General features: G+C 42.2%; 2 protein-coding genes across 2 annotated transcripts; both read left to right on the top strand.

Annotated features, from left to right (window-relative positions):
• Positions 1 to 1027: 1027 nt before the first annotated feature.
• prune (prune exopolyphosphatase) lies at positions 1028 to 13338 on the top strand. The gene is made up of 8 exons (XM_080858638.1): positions 1028 to 1229; positions 5340 to 5444; positions 5946 to 6148; positions 6730 to 6914; positions 7488 to 7646; positions 7985 to 8079; positions 9994 to 10152; positions 11244 to 13338. The coding sequence occupies exons 1-8, from the start codon at positions 1191 to 1193 to the stop codon at positions 11679 to 11681; spliced, it is 1383 nt and encodes a 460-aa protein (XP_080714764.1). The 5' UTR covers positions 1028 to 1190; the 3' UTR covers positions 11682 to 13338.
• Positions 13339 to 13905: 567 nt separating this feature from the next.
• On the top strand, positions 13906 to 25481 carry bnipl (BCL2 interacting protein like; the record flags this gene model as incomplete). The annotated part of the gene is made up of 9 exons (XM_080858438.1): positions 13906 to 13949; positions 17394 to 17474; positions 17591 to 17661; positions 18569 to 18820; positions 19540 to 19722; positions 20065 to 20167; positions 20429 to 20560; positions 23646 to 23732; positions 25379 to 25481. The coding sequence occupies 9 exons, from the start codon at positions 13906 to 13908 to the stop codon at positions 25479 to 25481; spliced, it is 1056 nt and encodes a 351-aa protein (XP_080714564.1).
• Between the last annotated feature and the right edge of the window lie 1637 nt (positions 25482 to 27118).

Genomic DNA, 27118 nt, shown 5'->3' with positions numbered 1-27118 from the left:
GAAATTGCCTTCTTCTTGATGTTCCAATTCCTGTGCAACTTGAAAGAAATCCAGTTATATAACTGCTGTACTTCTAAGAGAATGCTAAACTCATTTCTGGATGTTGTTGCATCTAATTTTTGCCACTCACAGAAGTGCCAAATATTGGTATTCAAGATGGGAATGTCCTTCCAGGAGAGTACCAGAAAGAGTACCAGAGTCTGGATTGTGTTGTTTGGAGAAGAGGGTCTGCTTACTTCTTTTCCTTGCTGTTTCTTCAACCCTGTGTTAATAGACACACCTCTGTTATTCCAACAGAAAAACACACTCTTTTTTTACACATTGTGTAAAGCTATATGAGACTGTTAGTGTGTTTATCCTTATGACTCTGCTCGTGTGGGAGCCCTGTCTTTACATTCTCCATATTTCTGTCTAACCCCCTCTTATAACCCTTTGATGAGGCAACATTTTATACATAAAAATGTGTCTGTGACCTCATTGAAATGTTCAAATAAAACTGTTTTATCTTGAATTGTGTGCATTTCTTGAACATTATAATGGAATAATTAGTATTGCAACACAGAAATGGGATAGTTTAAGTTACTGCTCTTGTCAAGGAAGCTCACTGATTCATTTACTACTCGACATGTACATCACAATAATGTTAAAGCATGGGGAATACGATATGGACTAGGTTGTGGGCACTGGAAGTAAGGGTCACAACTGGTCTGTTGTTAAATCACAGGGTTGTCATGCAGGACCCTCAAGGGCTTGAATCAGGTCTTGTTCGGTCATTTTAGGCAACTAAACCCATGTTGTTCTTATAGAAACATGCACACATGGTATTTGGCCGCTGCACTTTACAATTACAGAGGATGGGAAGAGGGTCAGTAAAAATGTCCCTGATCATTTGACCTGGTGTTACAAAAATAGCAATCCCCAAGCGGCCTTCCTGAAAATTGCAACAGACGTTCACCGATTTCCGTAAAACATTTTAAGACTACACTACCCATACTTCGCCATTGCATGTTAAACGTCAGCCTGGGGCGACGCATGGCACTTACTACTAAAGCAGTTTACAAGCGTTGTGCCGTATTTTCTCTTCTGGCAACGTGTCAGCAACGGACTCATTCTGTTTCGGTTAAGTACATGCTAATACGGCCATTATTAGGACTTTAAGGCTGCTGTCATCTTGGAGACTCCCGGGGAAAATGGAATCGTTTCTAAGGAGCTCTCACGATGCGCTGAAGGTAAGGGCAACTACCGTAAGAGGGTCGCGCATGGTTGGCTTGCTTCATCCATTTTCTATTTATAGTTGTTCTTATTGGTCGTCGTAATGAATTCGCCGACAATGCTCACGTTGTTAGATGTCTGGCATCAAAGAAGTGACCTTGTTGAGGAAATAAATAAGGGTTGACAACGAATTTCGCCTTGACATCTCCGGTTTTGGGTTAAAACTTTGATAAAGAAAACATTCTTTCTCGCCTGTTTCTCTGCAAGTGCTTAGTATTGTTTAACGCTCCAGTGATCACTGCTGCATGCAATTTGTTGTCTGATGCCAAGTGTCAGTGAACTTTTCAAATATGCATTAAATACGGAGATACTCACGATACTCGTAATATTCTTGTATGCATAGCCTGCTGTATGTATGTCGGTGTCCATTTCAAGTTATTTCCAAACTTCCCTTGCTATCCCATTAGTATTGTTGAATAAAGCCGGAAAGTCTTTCTGGAAATTGTATGCTGTTCGTGTATAGGCTACTATATTTGCAAATCTTTGAGACATATATATTGAACCTGGGAGATATGGAACTCTGCCTCTTGAGCTTTGGGATAAGCTTTTAACCCCTTGCCCCCTGACATTTGTTTTCTGGTCGATTTACTTCACCTTACGTATTAGGATGGTTCTGTTTGCAGAGAAAATAGTACCCACTGTGCAGCATCATATGATCAGGCTTTCGTAGTAGAAGCCCTGTGTCTCCCCGCTCTCTGCCCTGGAGATCACAGTAGGCGTGTTTTCAACCCAAACAATGCCACCTGCTGTCAACATGTAGTGAGGGAGATAAGGACTGATCATCACTTTATTTACCTCACATGGCTTGCTAAAATGACAAAGCCACAGTGAGGAACCATAGGGGACCAGTGAAATGGCTTGTGTTTCAACACACACACAACACACACACACACACACACACACACACACACACACACACACAGAGCTTTCAGGTCCAACGAAGCATCCCTGAGTGTCTGCAAAGAGACGACAAGTCAAATACAGCAACCTCTGTTGAAGAACCAGTATATGTGTGCAGTATGTTTACCCACTTTCTCCTGCTCCATTTCAGCTTAAACATACCCCCTCCCCCCCCCCCCCACACACACACACATACTCTCATTTAGCTGCACTCCAGGGATAAAGGAGTTGGAATTTTTCCACTATCTCCCCGTGACTTTTGTCTGATGTGGTAATTATCACATGAGCGGTTGTGCGATGATCACAACTCTATTTTTACACGTGGTGTTGAATCTGTTGTCATGTCTGCTGTGACTTATACTTATTTGACGTTGAGAAGGTCTCCTTGTCTCCCTTGTGTTTCCTAACAAAAAAAAAGAGAAGCTAAGCAAAACAAAGTCAAACGTGCAGTGAGTCAGAGTACATCATTAAGCACTTGCGTCACAGAAGCCTCCTGTGTTACACTGAAGAAACGGAGCAAGCTAAAGGCTAATTAAGCACAGACAGGGCCTTCTTACAGAAGGCAGATGCCGCTTGACTCCATCCACCAGTGACACTCTACAATTTGCTCATCAGCACCCACTCCGTTGCCTCAGTGATACAGTATGTGTCGCACAGGTCACTCCCTCCCTTCGGAGTTACTAAAAGACATTTTTTACATGCAGAAAGAGATTGTTTGCGTACCCTGGGAGTTGAACCCATGACAAGCTTGGTATTGCTACTTTACTCCTCAGAATCAGAGGCCCACTCTAAATTCGGTTTAAATGTCATCTCTAGGGTAAGGTGAAGCGTAAAAGTTTATTACGCATTTTAAAAAGAGGAAGAATTTCAAGCTACAAAAACCATAACTCTTCCGTAATGCCAAAACATCTTAAGTTAGAAAATTGAGGACACTGACCTGTCGGGATGTAGGCTACAGTGGTTTTAAGAAACTGAGCGGCTAATCCATTGTCTAGTGTTAATATAGCATGTCCCATGAAGTCCAAGCCATTCCTGTAGCTCAGCCCCTGGAGAAGGTTCTGGGGCTGGAGCCCCGGATGGTGTCTAGGGCCCAAGGGCGCCTCATCATCCGGGATCAGCATCATCTGTCAGACTGCACCGTGGGCATCGCTGGAGGGGTTTTCGAGTGCACGGCTTTGGCACAGTGCACTGCCAGGACATTATACTGCCCTGGATTCCCATCCCTATCAGATTGCCTGTGCCCGGAATCTCTTCAGTCTACTGTATTGATTTCTTTAACCTTCCTCTGCAATGAAATGCCTTTTCAAACCCTATAGTATTAGGGTGAGATGGAATTTGAAAAGGTTGCCAAAATCTGTTCTTCTATTATAGTGTTTTAAGTCCACCTTGCAGCCTGATTAGCTAAACACTAGCCCCTTATACATGCGTCAATGTAAAGCGGTTACATTGCGCCTACCACGATAGAAACTCGCGAGCGTGTTACAATTGCCTCATGTATAAGGGGTCTAGATGTAAACCGTTAGTTTTTCCGCCGATCGTCTGAGCCTTTCGAGAGAGGTGGTTTACCACGTTAATTCGTCTTACAAAAGGGCGTGTCAAATCAGGCCGATGTGTCATGGGGGAGGCCGTGCGTGACTGGGGGGAGACGGTGACAGGAGGCTAGAAAGTTCACTCCATCATCTCTTTGAAATTCCTTATTCCATGAGTGGTAGGCTACAATGACTGGCTGTTTTAAAATATAACTAATAGCCTAACGAAACAAAATAACCCAGGAAGTTTCATCTTCGACGTTAAGGCTTCTTCCAATACTGACAGCTGACTCATAGCTTGCAGGTTTGCGGGAGACGCGACATTTGAGGGATGTCACTTAATTTAAACCTTTTTTGCTTCCGTTAGTGTGTGTGTGTGTGTGTGTGTGATAGAGACAGAGAGGACTCAGAATAGCATCTACAGTGTCAGGATTCAGGCGCTCTCGCCTGGCTTCTATAACGCGCCCTGCTGCACTGAAGGAGCGCTCACTCGCAGCACCTGTTGCTGGAACGCATATAATTCGTTTTGCAAGGTGCTGTAGTCGTGGGAACGACTGGCCTGGTTTCTCCCAAAAGGAAAGTAGATTTTCCTCTGCTGATCCCGCGTCTGTATGGAAGTTTGTAGAGAGATTGCCGGGGAGTAAAATGCTCCCTTTCCGTTACGTCTGCTGCTGGCTAGTAAGACAGCCGGAAAGGTTAATAAACGGAATGAAATAGCTACACATTACACACGCTATGTTTTAATAAAAGCCACGTTACTCACATACTGGTTAACACTGTTTGTTACAGCACATAAATGTTTGTCGCTACATCCAAACTGCGTCACCGTTGTCCCTCCCTGTGCTCCAGCCGCACCATTTTGCTTGCAATGTGAATCATTTAATTGAAATATGCTTATTGGCATTTGTTGCACCTTAATCATTTTCTACAAACATGATATGCTATGTATGGTGTAGTAGACTGAGACTCTATTCACTACTGCACAAAAACTAGACACGTTTGAAAAACTAGACGTTTGCAATGAAGTAGGTTAACTTTCGCCAATATCTCCGTAAGGGAGATGGGTTATGTGCTCAAATTTCCTGGGATCAAAGAAGACGTTAGTATTCATGTGCAAACTAAAAATCACGTCTCAGGATTGCTGCGCATGCAAGTTATTTCGGGTGTCTCAACTGTAACTAATACCACTGTCATATAATTATGAGTCCAGTAAAAGACGGAGCAAACACAGTTTTCTACCGTTGTTGAAACACATCCACGCGTAGACTCGTTTTCTTTCCATCCGAGAGTGGTTATTCAAAGAAAATATTAAGCACTATATGCTGATAGAAAGAAGGGAACTTTAAGCCACTACACTGCCTGTGCCCGATGCGGATCCACGTTGATGTTGTTAGTAAACAAACCAGGTGGGAGCACATCTCCGTGGTCTTTGCGCATGCCCGAGGCAATGTAACCGCTTTACATTTTGCACATGTATACAGGTAACGACAAGAGCCGTTTCCCTTGAAAATCTTCACACCTACACGCGAATACGATACGATAAACTGATCTGATCTCAGTGGCACATGTATAAGGCCCTACTGAGCTTTGTAATATGACATATTTGTTTTGTTTTTGTTTTTAATGGGCATATATCAGAGTTTCAGCAGAGAGAGCCCAGGCTTCCATGTGGTCCTGGGAAATGAGGCATGCGACCTGGACTCCATGGTATCAGCCGTTTCTTTTGCCTATTTTCTGTCAAAGGTAGGTCTCACTTCCTGTGCCTCAGACGTGTTGATACTGCTGTATGCCATGCTATGTCATGTTAATGTGGACCTCTTTGTGTCAGTTGGTAATGAAGGTCATGGGTAACTCAATGAGTTCTGGGCTGTGACATAGTTATTGATGTAAGCTCCATTTGTACCTCCAACAGTATTTTGGGCCAATGTTTTTTTGTCAATTAAAAGATTATACTTAATTGAGGTAGTAGAAACACAATAGACTCCTTGTGGCAGTTCATAGTAATGCATGTTCTTAAACCTATTCTTAACCCTAAATGCATATTTTAATGACATTTACTTACATATGAACGAGATTCTATTTGTCAATTAGTTTTAGTGTGAAGTAGATCACATCTAGCAGGAACACATTATTGAGAGTGGCTATGTGTTTGTTAACAAAGGGAGATCCTGAGGATCTCCTTAGGTAGGACAGGAGGGGGAAGAGTATTAGTTGCTCAGCCATCTGTCATCTTTTCCTGGGCAGACGCTGGAGCCTGGAAAGGTGGCGGTGCCTGTTCTCAACATCCCGCGGGCGGAATTCCCGTTGCGGTCGGACAATGCTTTCCTTTTGAAGGAGTGCAGCCTCCCTCAGAACCTGCTGGTGTTCCGTGACGAGATCAATCTTCGTGCTTTGCACAAGGCCAAACAGCTGACCCTAACGCTGGTGGACCATAACGTCCTTCCCAGGTCTGCTGCCTAAAATGACTCTGTGCACCGTTGATGAGTCTGTCTGTCTGTCTGTCTGTCTGTCTGTCTGTCTGTCTGTCTGTCTGTCTGTCTGTCTTTGTCTGGCTCCCCATGTCTCTTTTCCTTGTTTGTGCATGTCATCATTTCCCTTTTGCTTCAACAGTTTATTTATCTATTTTGAAGAATTCTGTTAAAGCTTTTAAATGTGCTTGGATGTGTACTCATCAAAACCCCCTGAATGCACTGGCCTCTGAATAATTGACACGAGGCACCAGGAGTGCATTTTAACCTGAGACACTAATGGCTAGTTAGATGTCATTGAAGATGTTACAGCATACTCTGTTTGCCTTCTTGACCTTGTGCTGTTGCTCATCCCCCTTCTCTCTCTCTCTCTCTCTCTCTCTCTCTCTCTCTCTCTCTCTCTCTCTCTCTCTCCAATTCTTCTTTTCACCTTGGATTGCTCTTTGCCCCCATCTCTCACATATCATCCCTCTCTCTCTCTGTCTCTCCCTCTGTATCTCCCTCATTCCTCCTTCCCTGATGTTGTGCTCTTATGTGTGTGTCTGTGTGTGTGTGCGCAGTGGAGATGCTGCTCTGGAGGAGGCTGTGGTGGAGGTGATCGACCACCACCTCCTCGAGAGGAAGCCCTCGCCTACGTGCCTAGTCACCGTGGAGACCGTGGGCTCCTGTGCCACGCTGGTGACTGAGAGGATCGCGCAGAGGGCCCCCGAGGTCCTCGACCAACAGGTGGCACAGCTCCTATATGGTAACTATCATGGACATTGAGTCCCTGTGGGAGACCGGAGAGGAATGCATGGAGGATTACCAGACTCTACGGACTTGATCTCTGTGTGCCAGACAACCTGGCTTTGATTTGGAGCCGTTTGTGGGGCTAGATTGATGAGCATATGAAGTGCATTAGTTGCCATGTGTTTCTGATAATGTCTTAATATTTAGTTGTTAATGAATAAAAGAGCCACCATCTTAATGGCTACTGCATATTGTTTTTGCGGTTTTGTCAAGTGATTATGAGTATCGCTAGCATAGGAAATGCAAACAGTGTTGCTCTCCCCAGTGGCCCAGGCTTCAGATGCCCGAGAGCCTAAGCTCATACATACACTATCCCATGCCACACTTGAAAACTAAGGGTTAATTTATGTTTTACTGTAATTGGTACTGTATTTTAATCCTGAAGCCGGACGTTGGTTCATGCTTTTCTGTAATGTGTTGTTCATCAGCCTCTATTTAGATTCTCTATTTAGCGAGGTTGCTGTGATACAGTAGAATCTCATGTCTGTGTAAATTGAGTTAAGGAAATTCCTCCTGCTGTCTAACTCAGGCACCATCGTGTTGGACTGCGTGAACATGGCACCCGAGGCTGGGAAGGTCACTCCCAAAGATAGCAAGTATGCCAGCCTCCTGGAGACTCGCTTCCCAAACCTGCCACCAAGAGGCGCCCTTTTTCAGTCTCTTCAGAATGCCAAGTTTGATGTATCGGGTGAGTGGGTGTGGAGAAGGCTTTCTCAAGTGATGAAAACCTCCAGATCTGTCTGTGTCTGTTGACTTATGTATATTTTGCCTTTCTGATTGTGAGCTTGCTGCTCTTTCTGTCCATAGTAGGATGACATTTTCTCATGTACAAAGTATCATTCAAATAGTAGCCCAGCCTAGCAGTCTTCTGTCATTTCAGCCATATCCAGGTCATGCGCTTAGGTTTCAGAGAGATATGATTTTGTTGCTCACAGACTTGTGGATAAGATGTCCGTGAGATCACTATCTTTTGAGTGATCCAACACATCACAGGGAGTTTGACGAGGCCTTTTCATGTGTTCACAGGTCTCACCACTGAACAGATGCTGCTCAAGGACATGAAGGCTACCTCCAGTGGTGACCTTAATCTGGCTGTTAGTGTTGTTTACATGACACTAGAGGTAAGCGTCATGAGTATTACTGTTGGTTGATAATAGGCTATTTAGTTCTATTCGGTTGGCATGATGCACTAATTTCTGCCCAAAACTGTGTACTTAGCCATTTTGACTCTGCTGTAAGAATGGAATGGTACATATTTGTGTCGCTATGCATGCATGCCATGAATAGACAGTGAAGAGATACACTTAGGCTTAGAATGATTACATGCTATCTAATGTTCACCCAGAATTCGTACATAAAGCTAATGTGCCGTGTGCACATTGATTGTTGACTTCCCCTCAAATGTAGGTTTTCATGTCGGAGAATCCTGATACGTAACAAAATGGAGCTGCTCCAACAAAAGCAGGCTTGTTCTGGACCACCATTACATAGTTATGGACTGATCCCAACCAGTAATGTGGATTCCTGAGCTGTAATGAGTAACAAATGCGAGATGTTGCTATGCGTGCATGCAGTCAGACACTCCCTGCATAAGCACAGGGTTGGGTATTGTGTTTGACACACCCACGAACTGCACACACACACACACACACACACACACACACTTAACATTTGGACTAGGCAGGAGCTTTAGACTTTCATGATGTCTCTCCCCCTCTGTCACTGTCTTACTTGAAAGGAAGAAAGTCCAAATTGCCTCAGGTCTTCCATACTAAAAATCCAGTGGTGGACAGTTACGAAGTAAATGTAATTCGTTAGTTCCTGTACTTAAATAATATATCTATGTATCTGTACTTTACTCAAATATTTCTATTTGGTGAGACTTTATACTTTAACTCCACTACATTTCAAGGTGAAAATTTGTACTTTTTACTCCATTACATTTAGTAAAGCCTCTCGTTCCTTTTTACCAAAGCGAATCAAATAATGAGAGGTCAAATTGAGTTCACAATCACACCAATCAGGGATTAGCGCTATTTGCTCTGAAGTCCTTTCGGTTTTGTCAGTTTCGTTCGTTCGTTGAGCGTGAGCTACGTTGAATTCTGCAGCATTTTGAGGCTGTTTTATGCTCAAGCTTAGCCTACGTAACGCTACATAAATGATGGAAGAAATATACACAATCAACGGACTTTCTGCTCAGGCTCACATTTAAAAATGCTTGCCTTTTTTATAAGGGCACAAGATGTCGCAAACTTTTATCATGCAGTTCTTGACAAACTCCCTCGGTAAAGGTATGACTACATACTTCTTTACAGTCTTCGGTGCAGACTGGTATGCTCTGTAACTTTGTGCAATTTCTGCAAAAACTAGTTCCTCTAATGACATTTATTTTCTTCACGTTTGATCTGAGGTCAAGTGTTTTGTTTTTGTTCCTAGGGTTGTGTAGGGAATATCACTGCTCACACTAGTCTTCAGCACAAACTATTACAACACCACATGCATTCTCTGATTTTGTGGAACTAGTTCCTGTAATGGTATTAATCATTGAAACATAAATCAGGAATTATGAGTTTAAGGGTAACACAGACAGACAGATGTGATATAGTAAAGGAGCTTATGCTTAACTCCACATTTTTTATAACTAAATGTGCAACTAAGTTACAAATAAATGTAAAATGAATTGTTCTCTTGTATTTCATAACCACTTTGTCTTACCTAATGGCAATAGATAGCTTTAAATGTTTTGTGCTTATACACTTTTAAATAGACAAATGTAAGACACTATTTAAAGATTGGCATTAGTATTTTCATCTTATATCAGTTGATTGAGCCGAGCTTTACTGTGAAAATGATAATGAATTATGGTTTTAATGGCCTTTTAAGGTACTTTTACTTTTAATACTTAAGTATATTTGAAGGCAAATACTTTTATACTTCTACTTATATATATTTTACACCAGGTATCTATACTTTCACTTAAGTATGTAGTTAGTGTACTTCGTCCACCGCTGCTAAAATCTATTTCCCCCCTGCAGGCTTTCCTTCAGAGACGTGGCCTGCAGCAGGAGCTGTGTGAGTTCTGTCACAAGCACAAGTACAATCTGCTGGTAGCCATGACTATCTCCTTCAGTGAAAACAACGAGCCGTTCCGGCAGCTTGCGGTCTACAGCTCTAGCACTCTTTACCGGGAGGAGGTGATGTTTCATGTTAAAACTATCCAATATGAAAATGGCCAGAGATTCTAGAGCACTGAGCTTTGCAACGCTCTATGATCTTTCGTAATGAGTTTTTTTATTGCAATTGATAAACCTGGATCTAGGCAAAACCGTGTCTGGGGGTTGTGTAAGCTGTGAAGAACCACATATATATTTGACCAGCTCTTTTGACTCCAAGTAATTTGGTTTGCAGTTTTGGCATAGTGGTGTAAATAATGGGCCCTGAAATGGCAAGGTCAGATCCCCTTGTTTTTTTTTAATCTCTTTGTTCTCCTTGATTTTACAAGTTGTGTCATTTCTTCAAATTCATGTTGTATATTAGTCAGGATGGGTGTATTTCAGGAGCTGGAGGTCCAAGTTTGAGCTTTGATTTTTATATTTTTTTCACAGTTAGAGCAGGGGATGTTTTGTGGCTACTAATGGAGGCTTTCTAACTTTGACTTCAGGCAACAAGAGCATATAAGCTGCAGCCTAGGCTATGTGTTAGGCAACCAGCAGAGTGGGCTGCTTTTAGTCAAAAAGCAAACCCTTTCTTTTTTTTAAGCTAGTCCTTTCTCATGGGGATAGCTCACCCGGAGAGGAAAAATCTGCCATTATCCACTCAACCTCATCCAAGTATTCACCCGTAAAAGGTTTGATTGTCAGCAGTGTCTTGTACAGCAAAGTGTCAGTGAGCAGAAATAACTAGCGTAGATTTCCATAGTGGAGAAGAAAAGCTGTACTCTATATAGGAGAAGTGACAGGCTGCTGTCTGACTCCTTTTGTGTTTAAAAACAAAAAAACTGCCAGATATGTGATCCGGTTGACCTGATAATGACAATAGAATGATGCAAAATTCTATAATTCTAACAGTTTTGTGTCTAACATGAACATCTATGCTTTCTTGCTATTTGCCCCTAAAATATCCCAGAAGCATGTTCGGTGTATGTAATGTATCATTAGCTTGATCTGAGGTTAATAAATTAAGATTAGGGCACATAAAAAGGCTACTGGACACTTCTATGGAAAATGTTATTTAAATGTATCGAGGGAGAATCAGGTATCCTCACAGTTTGCGTTTTATCTCACAGATGAGTCAAGCCTTGGACAAAGCTCAGAATCCCAGCTTGGAACTCTCACCTATGAGCAGCCCGTACTCTGACGTCAAGGCATACATCCAGGGCAACACACTGGCGTCTCGCAAGAAGGTTTTACCCATCATCAAGGACTTCCTCAAGTACTGGGAGAAAAGAACGGCCCCCTCTGGAAACCTGGATGATTTTGGATACCTAGAGGGTGTCTGTTGCCCGGGGATGGAACAGGGAGGTCAGTACCACTCTCGCCAGTGCACAGAGGACTCTGGCATGGAGGACGACTCGAACGTGCCCCCGACACCCATGAACAGCCTAGTGGAAGGCTGCCCACTAGACGACGGCCTTCCCAGGATCAGCGAGGAGGCCATAACGGAGAAGTTCAGCAAGATGGCCAGCCAGGAGGACCCGGAGGAGGAGACAACAGGGGGACTGTGAGTCTCAACAACGTGGACCTTCTGCCCACCTCACATCTGCTCCGAGGAATGGGAGTCCGTGTGGACTGGCAGGGTCTGCTGTGGGACTTGTGGGATTGTTTTGGCCTGACCCTGACTGCATGTGTGTAGTATTGATCTGCATGAGTAACACGGAGGATGACGACATGGAGGAGCAGCTCGACTGCCAACGCAGGTCAGACAGAGGTCAGACAGAGATGCTTGGACTTGCTGCAGATGATGTGATCTAATTGTGAATGACAACGCAAAGCATAATTGCTCAGCGTGTAAGACGTCTACTCTGTTGTTGTATTTGACTGAGTGTATGACCCTTGACCTTTATGGTGTGTATCTTCAGATACATTAACCACCCAAACAAGTGTCCTGAATTCAGTTATCCAGTTAAGCTTAGCGTTTTATTTAGACTTGATGTTTTCTTTTGACATCCAAGGTTAGGTTATATGACCAGGTCATGGTCAGCATTAAAGGGATGTACATTTAGATGAAGGTGAGGATGATTAGCTTTGTGAGAGGATTTTATTGCCCTTCACTACCTTCTATCTTTAAATTACCTTCTAACTTTAAACCTTGTGGAGCCTTTCCGAAGTTTGTGATATTTTAAAATGTTGTAGTACCGAAACCCAAAACATCTGCTTTAATCTTTAGATTGATTTTAAGCATATTTATGGAGGTTCCTTCCAGTGTAGCTATATTCGTTTTGCGTGTGAAGAATGGCTCAAAGGGCCTGCGGTACACATTTTGAGGTACAATCATGTGATCCTACACAGTACAAAGGGTGCCAATATCCATGTTGGGTATATTATGAAGGGTATTTTATAGGTTTCTTGTAATGCCTTTGATAAAAAGCAGTACAAAGAACATATTACTCACAAATGTGATCATATATAGCTATATATATACTGTATATAATTTGTTTGGAGAGGAGGGTTACTTTAGAAGCAATTCACAAGAAGTGAAGGTTTAGTATACGCATCCTGGCATGTCATTCCAGACCGGAGAGTGGCTTTAACTTTTTAAGATCAGAGCAATAAAGCCTATGGTAAGATCAGTGCTCCATGATTGCTTTGAACATAGGCAGTGGCACCAGGCCGTTCTGTCTGAATGACGGATACGTCTGCTACAACATGGTATGTTTGGCGTGCATTATCCAAAGGAAACATGAGTACGAGTTGATAATCTTGGAAAAAAATCAGTGTTTTACAGGGTGAACTTTAAATTGATTTGTTTTTATTATAACATACTTTGAGACGTGTTTAAAAATGACAGTGTTTCACTTTGAATGAGTGATATATATAATTTGTATAGCGTGTAGAAATGCTAAATCGGGGATTAAATTGTCATATGTATGGTACTTATGTACATGCATTTTGCGGGGGCAGCAAGACCATGTGACTGTTCCTGGCATCTGCTTTTTCTCAGTTACTTCACCAGCCAATATTGAGTGGACAGTATTTCTTGAACTGAACTGGTCAAGTGTTATCTATGACCAAAATATAGCTGTTTATCTGTTTGTACATAAATTGTACACACTCTACCAGATAGTTTTACAGGACAATCATAAGCCAATGATATACCACTACATGTCAGACTTAATTGTTGTTGCCTCATTTAAAATTGTGCAAATGTTAAAAAATGTATCGTTCTCCAGATGTGCTCAATTACAATTTCAGTATTAAATGATTTTTAACACAAAGGTTTTTTTGTCATTTTCAATGTATGTTTTTATTGGTTAATATCTTTGGTAAAAAGAATATTTTGTAACTTAAGTGGGCTAATTGTTCTTGTTAATGCAACATCATACAACATGTGTGGCACTGTAACATCTTTTCTTTAATATACACAATGGCTTACTGGGATCCTGAAAATACTAGGTGTTTAGGACCATGGGGAAATCTTAGACTTTAGTCTCCCTCTCGCGTGCTCTCTCTCTGCCTTGTTCTAGGATGGCTGCAGGAGAACAGGGTTGCCCAGGTGAGGGGCAAACCAATGGCAGGAAACTCCCTTGTGGATTCACTGAAATGTAGACAAACCAGTAGTGACTGAGAGCGTGTAAGTTCTTTTGACAGATATAGAATCACACCCACCCCCGTAACTGACTTCCTTTGAATAGGTACAAGAGATCAGGGCTCAGCCCTGTCCATTGATGAGGCAACAATTGCTTACTGCATCTGCATCTGCCAAATGCAGTAGGACGTCAGAACTTCAACATGGGAACCTATTCAGATCGGCAGGACCAATATATGCTGAACGGGTAAGTCTTGAACTTGTTCAATGACAATTCCTTCACACCTAAAATACGAAACTTTGACAGCTTCAGGTACTTCTGTCATTCAGTGATGATGAGACACATTTCTTTAACGTCATGTATGTGCAAAGATGAATCCGAACTTGTATAGAGAACATTTTAAGTGTCAAATTTAGAAAAGAATCTGAACTCAAAAGTATTAGTATGGTGGATTGAGTGTGTGGTCTGAAGTGTGTGCTGGTTGCCTGCACTGAAGGAAGAAGTGTGAAAGCACAACTTTGTGTTGTGTAACTGAGGTCTGCACAGGAGGGACGGTTTCATCCAAACGGGAAGTCTCAGCTCGGTCGGGTAGTCAGACGTTATAGATGTGGAGTTTATGTAAGATGTGTGAAATCACAACGGTCTCCTCTCAGAGGGGGTCTGACAGTACCACACTGCCAACACTTAGCTACTTGAAAAGGAGCTAACTTGTGTTTCAAGGCACCATTCAGCTGACATAGTTTATTCACACTGTTGGAAATTGATTGCGAGGCACTTTAAAAAGTCTGAGAGGCCAGGCCAAATGTCAGTCTAAATATCGGGTAGCTTTGTGTGAATGGAGGTTAAAGTGTCCTGCCCCATTACTGGAGGCTATGTGTGGGCTTTTGGGAGCACTGGACTGAACAGCTGTCAATAAGGACATGGACAGCCACACAGATGTTTTCCTGTTCTCTGTGTTGTATTTCTTTATTAACCTGTCAACATCTGTGCCATCTCTGAAACATACATCATCTGTATAACCATTGGATATCAAGAGCCATTTTTTTTAAGGACAAAAAAAAACATTTCCTTGTTTGGTGTAATGTCCTAACTGATGTAGCAGTGAAGCATCATGCTCCTGTGCCCGGCCTACGGTGTCCTCGTAAACAGATGAAGCAATATTGGCCTTTGAAATCTCTTTCTGATCACTACATATATATCATTAATATTTCATCAGACAAACCCATTTTCTCAGTTCATCATAGTTATGTTTTGTTGTGCATCATACAAGTTAGGACATTGAGAGATGTCTGTCTCAACATACAGATTGTGTTCCAAAATCCTCTGTAAGCCACTTGTGGGCGGGGGGGAATGAACGTAATGGTGTAGCAAAGTCCTGATTTAGTCATTAGCACCCTGTTAGGCAAGGCTTCAAAACAACTTGTTTTGTCCTAAAGTAAACCGATTTAATTCCTGTCTGTTCTGGACAATTACAAGCCTGGCTCTGGGTGTAACCACAATAGGATGATAGGTGCTACATCCCTGTGTCAGATTCATATGGGCATTGAGAGGAATGCAATATCAGTCTAAGATCCAAAAGAAAGAACAAAACCTCGAACAAGTATCCACACCTCTATTGCGTCATTCATAGTGCGTTTATGTGCAAACTGACAGACAGACCCAATCTCCACTTCATTTAATGAAAGAAATTAAAAACTTGCAGCTGATTATGCCAATAGGAAAAAAGCTAACATGCTAATTCCAGAGCACAAAAGAACCCAAACTAGATTTTCAGGTCTTTACAGCCACGTGTAATGACGCGGGACCTTAACACAGGTTAACTGTATAATATAGGCTACGTGTATACAATCCTGAACACAGTCAAATGAAAATGTTTAAATAACATTGAGGTAGTTATTGGTGGGTGACAACAGCCTGATTTTAATTAGTCTTTTTCTGTGATGAATCATATAGAGGTTATAGCCTATTGACAATAGATTATTTCACAGTGCGATTATTAGTTACATTTTAAAACAACTTTTCTGTTATCGCTAAAATTCCTCGAGTGAAGTACTGTGACAACTGTAGCAATCATGCTGATGTCGGCCTGAGGTAAATCATTTTTGGTGACCCGCCCTTTTTTCTGGGAGGTGTAGTCACCTCACCTCTCAGGTGTAGCAACTTTGTCATCAGGTGTAGAGCGCGCTGATTGGCCGAGAGAACCCTCTGTTTGCTCTGTAGGATTCTTGCCGCAGAATGTAGTTGTAACACAAAGACGGCTCCAAGATTTCCTCTTTAAACTCAGTTGGGTCTGTGCATTAGATAACAACATCAGCCACTTTTAATGAGATTACAAACAAATGTAAAAGGAATAGTAATTTAATACCTGAGCTCGTAACCTGGCTACCTCGCAGTTAGAGTCGGTGAGTTGCGTTTGTTTGTCTGTATTTCCATATTTACACATTGAATAGTTTCATGGATACGCAAACAATGCACTGCGCTTGACGTAGAAATGTCCACCTCTATATGTTTAGGTTGGCTTTAAGCTAAACTATTAGTTTTACTCAACGTTATACTAACGTTAATGAGAACGTTGAGGAGCTTTTAAGTGATGATACGCACGGGCAGCAGGTGAGTTCTATATTGTGTTATGGAGGTCATATATTTTGAAGTTGTATTTGCATTTTGGTTGAAATTAAAGCAACGCGTGCATTTATTTATTGGCATCATGTGTTTATGATTCTGCCGTACTGTATGAAATCGTGTCGTTATCTGTCTGCATAGCCTATTTTTGGTACTCCCCCCCCCCCCCAGTCGTTTGTATACCTGTCTCAGAACAGGAAGTCAGAACTCTATAGTGCTTCGTATATAATTGTATGATTATTGTGAGTAATATTATTGGCTCTGAATATTGTCAGATGGCCATCCCAGTGACCGTGACCGCCTGATTTGTTGTGTAACCAAGAAGTACCCAATGCTTGCTTAGAGGAGTTGCATTGGCTGCTGTAGGCCTCAGACCTCGTCAAGTCAATGTGACGGACAGAGGCAGTTGTTGCCAATGACGGCCAGAGGACAGCCCGCCACAAGGTCCCAACCTGTGTGTGTGTTGCTGCCTGCCCTCAGTGTGACTGAGTACTCAGTGAGTGAGCATCGAGTGCATTGCCGCACCTGCTAGGGTGAGCTCAAGCGGAACCAGAGGACGTAGTGTTCACCTGGTTGTATGAAGGGAAGCTGAGCTAAAATGGCTCTTCTGATGAGTGGACTGGGATTTTTCTGACCAAGGCCTCCTTTCTAAATATTTCTGTTCACCTATACTACATGTATTTTTGTGTTGACGTTGTGCTTTGAGTCATCTGTGCTGTAATCTATATGTGCATTGTGTTAATGTATTCCTTCATGTATTAATGTTGTCTTTCATGTATTGGTTGTATTCTAGCCTAAATGGATATCAGAAAACATAGTCCTGAAGGACTTGATGTTGAAGTCAGTTGAAGTCAGATATAGCGAACACACTGGATGAAGCATATGTTCGGTTCTGAGTCATCGGTGTGAGCCAAACTATGTTTTCCAGTAATCAGAACTGCCACTTCCTTGGGGCTTCAACCGAAATGGTGCATCATATCACATTAACCTGTATCTGTTCCTTCCTTTTGGGGAGATCCTGCGAATGGTGAACATGATCCTAGAAGTGACCTTGTTTTTGTCTCCCAGGAGTCCTGAGCACCCCAGGCCACTGTCTCACCTCCCGGACATGGAGCTGAGGGAGGAGTGGCAGGACGAAGAGTTTCCCAGGTCAGAGGAGCCCACTACAGTAATTCCATATGAACGCCAGTCTTGATTGCCTGGTAGCCTTGTACTAATTATGAATGCGTATCTGTGTCTGTTTTCTTTTGTCAATTCTCCCACAGGCCGCTCCCTGAAGAACCACAGAACCAGGATGATGAGTTGGAGAGTGCCATTGCCAATGGAAACAGACCCGGTAAGCACAGGGATTTGTAGGAGAGTCTGCTCAGCCTGCTGGGAGCTGTTGGGTGCTTCACATGTTGGCACTTGAAGGGTGACTCAGTAAAAGAGCTCCATGCTCTTAGTTTAGGTATTTACGTCCTCAAATAACTATGTCTCTGTCAAGTGATGCAGATTATGGAAAGGTTTGTTTTATCATAACTTGAGGATTTATACATTAACATGAAAGATTAAGACATATATACAGTACCAGTCAAAAGTTTGGACACACCTTCAAATTTGTTGAGAAGTTTTTTCTTTACTTTTATCATTTTTTACATGGTAGACTTTTTTTGTTTTGTACATCATTCCATATGTGTCCTTTCATAGTTCAAATGTCTTCAGTATTAATCTACAATGTAGAAAATAATAAAAGTAAAGAAAACACTTCTCCAAAAAATTAAAGGTGTGTCAACTTTTGACTGGTACTGTATATATACAAATGAAAGATCAAGAGATCTGGTATTAATGTAGGTTTTGCCTCATTCGTCTTCCATTCAGTTTTATTTTACCTTATTATTTTACATCCTACTATTTTTAAGATGGTGTCTTTGGTTATGAAATAGGTATGGATTAAGATGCCATCTGCTGGTCTTCCATTGTTCTTAGTGAGATGAAATACCAGACATCCTTTCTTATACTGGTGGCCAAAATATTGTTTTTTTTACACATTGTTTTCTACACAAGGAGCCCTTAGATTATCTGTAATCTAAAATACTGCGAGAATGAGGGTGAACAAATGTGTTTTACAACCAAAAATAAATTCTTAAGAAAGAAAACGGATGTTCCCACCAATGAACCGCCCTTGACTGCATAGCATATGACTTGAATGATGCACACATACAGTGCATGTGACTGAGCTTGTGTGATTGGCTGCGGGCCAGCTCCCCCCAGCAGCTTGGCGCTCTCGGGGCATCCCGTCAGGAAGAAGCGTCTGGTGGCTCCCACGCTCAGCCTCACGCTGGACAAGGCCGACTCAATGGACCGCAGCCTCAAGTCGGAAGAGTTCTCCACTGCCGCCCTGTCGCCCTCACCAGACGACACAGACCTGGACATCAACCTGGAAGCCTTAGAGACGCCGTCGGACAGCGAGTCCTGTAACTTCCCCAGCAGCATGCATGACCTGGAGTGGGAAGGTAACCAACCTGGGAGACTCGGTCAAACGTGTGTGTGTGGGTGTGTGTGTGTGTCGGTGTCCTAATCAATCAACTTGTTGTTTGACAGACACTTAGCAGTAGTAGGGCACGAAATACCTCATGCACAAAAGCAAGTTGGGGGAAATCAATTGATTTGTGGGAGATTCTTAAGGGGTGTTTAATTTTTCTTAGAGGCTCTGTTTTCACCGTCTAACTAAAGGAGATGTTGATTATGTAGAGTACACTTTGAATTCAGTAGAACATAATATGAGTTACTTTGGTGGCTGATTAGCATCAAACCTGAGCACCAGACTGCTGGAATATAAATCATTAAGGATTACTAGATTTGTTTTGTACCATTCTCTTGAACTTCTCATGAAGGCTTGTTAATTCGCTCTGATTAGGATTTGGCAATCCAGGCTCAGAATAGTAAAAAATCCTCCTTACTAGATTATGATTACCAAACTAATGATGGAACTAATGATGGTTTTATCCGCTCACTTGAGGGTGGTAGAAAAACATGGCATTACTTGGGCCTCCTTCACTACTGCTGCTTGCCTGCCTTTGAAACCCAACTAAATTCATCCTGAGGAAAGGGTCTATCCTATCCTGGACACTGCTTTGAAATGCTAAGATCAAACCCTACACTTCCATGTGTAAGCTGTTTTAAACGCCCTGATCCCTGCGTGTCTTCCCCTGACTGGTTCCCTATGTGGCAGATGACTTACCCAGGATGGGGGTGATGGAGGAGGGCAGGGCCAGCTCTCCAGCAATGGCCAACCTGGAGCTGGACCAGGTGGACAGCCGGGGCCGCCGCTGGCGTCGCTTCTGCATCTCGGGCCAGGACTACCACGTCAACATGAGCGTGATAGAGCCCTACCTACAGGTGCTCTCCCACGGAGGTGAGTTTGGACACAGACATGTTGGAACAGAGCTGCTGTGAACTGTGTTCTACTTGGGGGAAGTCTAAAACTATTAAATAGTTCTTCTCTCGTTTGTTATTGAAAATATCAAGAACATTTTATTGAGAACTGATGATGATTTATTACAAACCACTCTGAGAACTTGTTGGAGGTACTCCGGTATTTCACTCCCCCTGAACAATTAATTTTACTAATAAATGCTTTTGTTGATAACCGTTCTTAAACAGCTAATAAAGATGTATGAGTATAGATTCTCTCACTGTTAGTGAACACACAAGGACCTAGGCACAAGTATGTGTTTTTTTCTTGTTTTTTTTTTAGGTTACTATGGTGAAATAATGACTGCCATCATCTTGTTCTCATCGTGCTACCTGCCGGAGAACTCAATTGAGAACTATGAATATGTAATGGACAATCTATTCAAGTGAGATGGTTGTTTCTACATATCACATACCTGGAACATTTCATGTTTTCTTGCAAATACACACATTCATATTAATTTGGTCAGTCCCTTTACGTTTGTGTTGAACAGATCCTCTCTGGATGGAGTTTTGTTTGTTTCTGCAATAATATATGAATACATACAATTTACATCTGTGCAATCCATTTAACAAGCCATAATAATAAAAACATTGGCATAACAACAGTGAACGATAAGTAACATTTGCATATCATATACTCTCAGGTACATAGTGGGGACGCTCGACCTTATGGTGTCGGAGAGCTACGTCATGGTCTACCTCTGTGGGATGGCTCCCAGGAACAAGATGCCTGCCATCAAATGGCTCCGGCAGTGTTACAACTCCATTGACAGGAGGTGAGTTTCACCGTCTCTTCAAATAATATCAGATTGTAACCATTTAAACCTAAAGCTGCATGGCAAATAAATAAGTGTGTACTCTGAGGGGCACTTGTCTTCAGAAGACTGCATAATGGTTTCACTGCATAAGCATGAGTCTTTCAGAACTATCCTAATGTACTGTTGGATTTAGATCATTCAGTACTTATAAAGACCTATTTTAAGTGGGAACGTATCTCAAGGCAGCCATTGTGCAAGTCCTACACTAAAGGGGTAGGAGGCAGGCAGGGTGACCACCAGAGGATGTCCTCTCCACCACCATGTTACACAAGCCTAAGGGTCGTCTTCTCATTAAAGATACATGAACTAAAATTGCTCCACAGTCCGCTCACAATGACCTCTGTCTCTCCTATTGACAAAGCATCTATGCCGGTTATACACATCGTCCCCAAAGTCACAAAAAGGATGCCAAGGTGAGAGGTCTTGTTCTGTCAGAAGGGGGCGCTTCAGTTAAAATGATGGCCTTGTGCTGTTTCCGCTTCGCTGATGTCCTCTGACAGGAGTGCCTTAAAGGAGAGGGGGCGCGCTCTCTCTCTCTCTCTCTCTCTCTCTCTTTCCCTCTCCTGAGTGCTCTGTTGCCCAGGCCCTGGGATGAAATATGACAGGAATGCTGCAATTATTCATAGCCTGTGTGGGCTGGTATCTCAGGAGAACAGTTCCCTGCGGGCATTCCTCAGATAACCCGCTGACCCCTGCTCTTCACTGCATAGACCTGCTCGCACAGTGCACAGCACACACAGAATGTTTGTAGAGCTAGCTAGAGCCACAACTTCAACACGCTGTAATGTCCCACCTTTGAGATGTCAGCTATGTGTGATGTGACGCCCTCCAGTCCTACACATTTAGCAATTCTACACATTTTGCCCTTCCCTGATGGTATTTTTAGAAGCCTCCTTTTGTGCAGCCTCTTTATGCTAATGGTGGCTATTCTTCATTAAAGTCCAACCCAGCTGTCATCAGTTCTTGTCATTGTTGAAGGTCATAGGTCTTTAGAATCAATGTAGTTTGAGAAGCTGAATACTTCCCCTGGTGTTTTGTGGTGAGAGGGCCGTGCTTAGTAGTGCATATTTCTATGTGTATTTTGGCAGTGCTGTAACTTCTCCTTATCGCTGTGAACGTATGTGTTTGCACAGCCCATATAAAGGCAGCTTTGTAGCCCCTCGCATCGGCAGTGCTGTCTGTACCTACCACATAAGTCACGTTTGCCTGTTAGGTAAAAAGTTTTAGGAGACTTGATACAGATTTGAACTCTTCAACTATTTTAGGTATCTTCATGCGCAATGCAAAGAAGTTCCTATATGCAATACAAACACTCAAATCATATAAATTGTATGCAGACATTAATCCACAAAATCTCAAAGAAAACCGTGCCTCTACTCCTGTATTTTGGAAACGTCACAGTAATGACTAAGCTGCTGGCACCTAGCATTAGCCTACCTTTCTAACGTCAGCTGTGGAAAGTCCGTCGAGTCAAGCTCATGACAAATCATGAAGTCATTTGACAATTTTGACGTCACTAATTGTTGTTCCAGTTACACTAACTGCTGAAAGTCCCTCAGGCCAGCCAAGGATCTGTTGATCTGGGCAAGGGTGAAAAGACATGGCAGACATGACCTCACACGCTGAAATAGGAATTGTAGGCATCTGGGGATGGACAACAGTGTACTGTTACCAAGCAACTAGACGGTGTCCCATTATACCGCAGTCATGTGTTCAGTGGAGCTGAAAAACATTCACAGCCTTTACAGAAAAACTCTGATACTGGGGAAAGCAGACGGTGGAACCTTAACCAGACATGAAATATACTTCAAATAACATTTGTCTGTATATAGTATCTGTTTCACAACAGTGTTGGAGAGGAAGAGACCAGATGTTTTTGTTCTTTTTTTTTTTTTGTTATGTTTCAAATGAGGGTAACCGTCAGTGGCCTAAGTGTTGCATTTCCTCTGTAACTTGTGGTCATGAATAAAGTTTATAAACATGGAATGAGGAAGTGTGTACAGTGACGGTAAGCCACAACAGTGCCGTCCATGCCGTGTTTGAGTCATGGGGTTTGTTTACATGATAGGCAACCCCAGTGAATAAGCAGCCTCTGCTGTGGGACCGTGCAGGCTGTGGGGGAGGAGAGGCCAACTCCCAGACAGCTGTCTGGGTCCTCACATGTGCTAAACTGGTGATTTGCATCATGTCTTGACTATGGGCTTCCCATGCTTCCCATAAGGCTACTAGCCACACAAACGCTCCAAAGGGCCATACGTAATAGTTGCTTTGTTCTGTCAGTGTCAAACTATTGATACCCAAACTGCTGCTGTTACTGGTTTTGTCTTAGCTTTTGGGTATGGGGTATTGTGATGAAATTAAGTCCTCTCCTGTGCATAAAAGGTTGCAGCCAGTAGTGTGTTAATGGGTTACCAGATGTAAAAAATACAATTGTTACTAATACGTTTTGCTGTAAGGAGCCTTCTTTGAGGTGGGCTGCAGAGGTACACTGCGTACCTACGTACATATGGAAGATGAGTTGTGGGACTAGGAAAAAAAATGCTGCTTCAGTTCATGGTATGAATAATATTGCCACATAATTTTCACAAAATTCCAAAAAAGGTGGATTTTTTTCTTTCTTTCTTCATCCTTCTTTTAGGGAACACAGGTGCTGATAAGATTAAGGGAACACCGTCATACTCCCAAGATGTGTTAATCTTATCAACACCCGACAGACAAAGACGTGTTTCGAAACACAGTTCTTCTCATCAGGCATTCTAGTCTGTTGAGTGTTGAGTTTCATCTCAAAATGTTATCCGTCATTGTACAATCAGTTTAATTTATTAGCCTGGGATGTTGCCGATTTTTCATTTCTTGTCTTGTACATGCAGTCCAGCATCTGGATTCAGTTTTTTCTAACAGGCACATTCTTTTATTCTAAACCGAGAGTAAAGTTTTGAACTGGAGCTGGCCTGGCCAAAAGTCAATGGCAATGTCAGTTGAGTGGAGTGCTGTACATTATTTGAAATCGATAGACATGTAATTTGTCTGTGTTTCTGTGTAGGTTGAGGAAGGACCTGAAGGGTTTGTTGGTGGTGCACCCAGTGTGGTATGTGAAGGCTCTGATCACACTTGTCAAGCCCTTCATAAGGTAAGATTCCAGTTCATTCAGTTGAAGATTGTGTAAAGACACTTTATTCTCCAAAAATGTATTTAGAGTTGATTAAGTAGACTGTGGATCGCTTGAGAAACCCTCTGTAGAAATGACACGAAGATAGAATTGATTGTATTTTTATGGAGGAGAGCCAGCAATTTCACAAAAATCACACATTGACTTGCTCAACCAGAAATGAACAAATACCTCACTACCATTCAGCAAGAACTGTAGCCTCCTCCAGAAGGGTAATCACAGCAGAGGAAACTGAGAGCGGTGGCAGCATAGGAGACGCCAAAACCTCTCGCAGGAAACTGACTAATGTGTAAACCTGTGACCTGTCGACTGTGTCACAATAGCATTTTGTCCTGAAACATCTTTTTTATTTCTTGTTTTTGAAAAGGTTACTACTTTATGGAAGTAAGCAGGAAATAAATTAGATGATGATAGACTAGACAAAATGTTTCAGGACAAAATGTCATGTCATGACTAAGTTATAAAATGCATGATACAATTGTATGAAATGACTAGGTGCAACTTAGGGATACTTTCATTACCCTATTGCCACCCTTATGATTTGATTCCTGGGTTAGCACTTATGTTCCTTTTAGAATGGTCCAATAATTCCAAAATTATCTTGTCATGTTTTTTTATGAAGTAGAAAGTGATTTTGTCAAATCTACAGTCATGGCCAAAAGTTTTGAGAATGACACAAATATGCATTTTCACAAAGTTTGCTGCTTCAGTGTCTTTAGATATTTTTGTCAGATGTTACTTTGGAAGGCTGAAGTATAATTACAAACATTTAATAAGTGTCACTGTCTTTTATTGGCAATTACATGAAGTTAATGCAAAAAGTCAATATGTGCAGTTTTGACCCTTCTTTTTCAAGACCTCTGCAATCCGCCCTGGCATGCTGTCAATTAACTTCTGGGCCACATCCTGACTGAGAGCCACTTCTCCCAACCATCCAGGAACAGTTTGGTGATGAACAATGCCTTTCCCAGCATGATGGAGCACCTTGACATAAGGCAAAAGTGATAACTAAGTGACTCGGGGAACAAAACATTGATATTTTGGGTCCATTGGCCAGGAAACTCCCCAGACCTTAATCCCATTGAGAACTTGTGGTCAATCCTCAAGAGGCGGGTGGACAAACAAAAAAAAAAAACTATTTCTGACAAACTCCAAGCCTTGATTATGCAAGAATGGGCCGCCATCAGTCAGGATGTGGCCCAGAAGTTAAGTGACAGCATGCCAGGGCGGATTGCAGAGGTCTTGCACATATTGACTTTTTGCATTAACTTGTGCATGTAATTGCCAATAAAAGACAGTGACACTTATTACATGTTTGTAATTATACTTCAGCCTTCCATAGTAACATCTGAAAAAATATCTAAAGACACTGAAGCAGCAAACTTTGTGAAAAATGAAGATGAAAATGCATATTTGTGTCATTCTCAAAACTTTTGGCCATGACTGTAGATTTGACAATCACTTGGTGGTCTTTACATCTATCAAAATATAGGTTCTGAGTATTCTGAATGGGAAAAGGTTATAGTTTCACTTATCATTTGGTTATAGTTCATCCATGGGTCAGATCCTCCACAGACATGTTAAAGCCTATGGTGTATTCCTTTTAGTGAGAAGTTCAGCCGGAAGGTGAAATTCATTCAAAGCCTCCAAGAGCTCTCAGAGTTCATCCCCATGGAGCACCTGGAGATCCCAGACTGCATCAGAGAGTGAGTGGCCCCTCCTTTGCTTACCTCACATGGAGTCCATTTGTTGATGCTTTTATCCACAATTATTTGTAGAGGAGCAGAGCAGAGCACTGTGAAGGCTGCCTTTTTAAACCATCGCCATGTGGGAGGTGGACGGCCTTCATGCTGACTCTGCCTTAATGTTGTTTCATGTGGAGTCCCTAGCACAGGCGGCTTCCCAACTGTTATTGCCAGTATGAGACGGACCTTGAAGTGTGTGTTTTCAATAAAATTGCTGCGTTTAATGGTTTGAGCAAACAGTTTATATGAACAAGTAATTTCCCGTGTATTTTCTTGTAGATATGACACCGAACGGAGCAGCTGAGGGCCCCCTCCCCACGGGTTGGTTTGTAAATACAGCAATGACTACATAACGAGGCTAAAGGTGAAAGCTCAGAGCTGGAGGCTCCGAGACAGAGGCACCGCCAGTGGTCAGTCATCTCTTTATGTCCACGGACTCTAATTTAGCCTCTGTCAGAGGTCACTGTTGTCTTTCTGCACAGAACCTCCTCTATGGATCAGTGAAGAGACATTTAAAAAAACGCTCTTGACTAGAAGGAAAGCACTTAACTGAGGAGACATTTTTGTCTTAATGCAGATGCACGCCCATGCAACAAGGGGCTTTGGTAACTTATTTGATGAAGTTGTTTTTATAACAAAAGAAACAAACGAATGACTTTTTTAACCTCAAATTGTGATCAACAATACTCTTTTTGTTCATCTCTCCCTGATTGCACAACACCTGCCATAACGGCTGAGGACTGATTAGAAGAAGTGTGCAACCCCAGCAGTGTTGCATAACACCTGTGATTTATGAGCATGTAATCACTGCTGTGTAAAAAAGGGGCACATCTAATCTAGTTGTGTGAGTTCAGTGAAACTTTTATTAGCCAAAATGTAATGAATCTGGCAGCACATGGTTCCTGTTACAATGAAACCCCCTCGGTTTCATTACAGATTCATCAGACTTTGGTTTCATGTGTTACAAGCCAAGCTACTTTAATGCAAAATTGTGTTTAGAGGGAAAAGGTAACAGTCAAGGCTATTACTACTATTAGGCAGTGAGTCATTGTTTAAACAATGGGCGAAGAGTTTTACAAGACCCGTTTTAATTTTGTAAGTCAAATCCCTCTGCATTCTCCATTTAATGTTGTTAGATGCACTGTTTTTCCTTCCTCCTTTCCCCCTTCATATGTACGGCATTTAATCGCCGTACCTCAGGGCAAATATTTATTCAAGGGAACACTTGGACAACCTGTGCTTTCCAGCAGCCAGGATGATTACAGGCCTTATGCAGCACTGGACCTTCAGACAGTTTCAGATAGATTTCAAAGAGGGGAATGTAGTGGATATGGTTTTGTCTGCTGCTGTGATGGCTTGGTTGTGATGATTGTAATACAAGCCCTGGAGGTTGGGAACTGTTTTGAAAGTCTCCATTGAAGCAGTTTGGACTTTGAGGAAATGGGCTTTGGCAGGAGAGGGAAGTGAGGTAACGGTACGGTGTGCATTTTAGTTATAAACAGGAACCAAGTTGTGCTGGTTGGGAAGGTTAAATAATAATTTCCTGTTTGAACCTTTTTTCCTCTCACTGTGATTCTCATATTGGGAGTCAGGAGATGTCTG

The sequence above is a fragment of the Sprattus sprattus genome, assembly GCF_963457725.1.
Source record: "Sprattus sprattus genome assembly, chromosome: 19".
In the NCBI taxonomy this organism is placed as follows: Eukaryota; Metazoa; Chordata; class Actinopteri; order Clupeiformes; family Clupeidae; genus Sprattus; species Sprattus sprattus.
The sequence above is the reverse complement of the archived record's forward strand: the minus strand, read 5'-3'. Positions and strand labels throughout refer to the sequence as shown.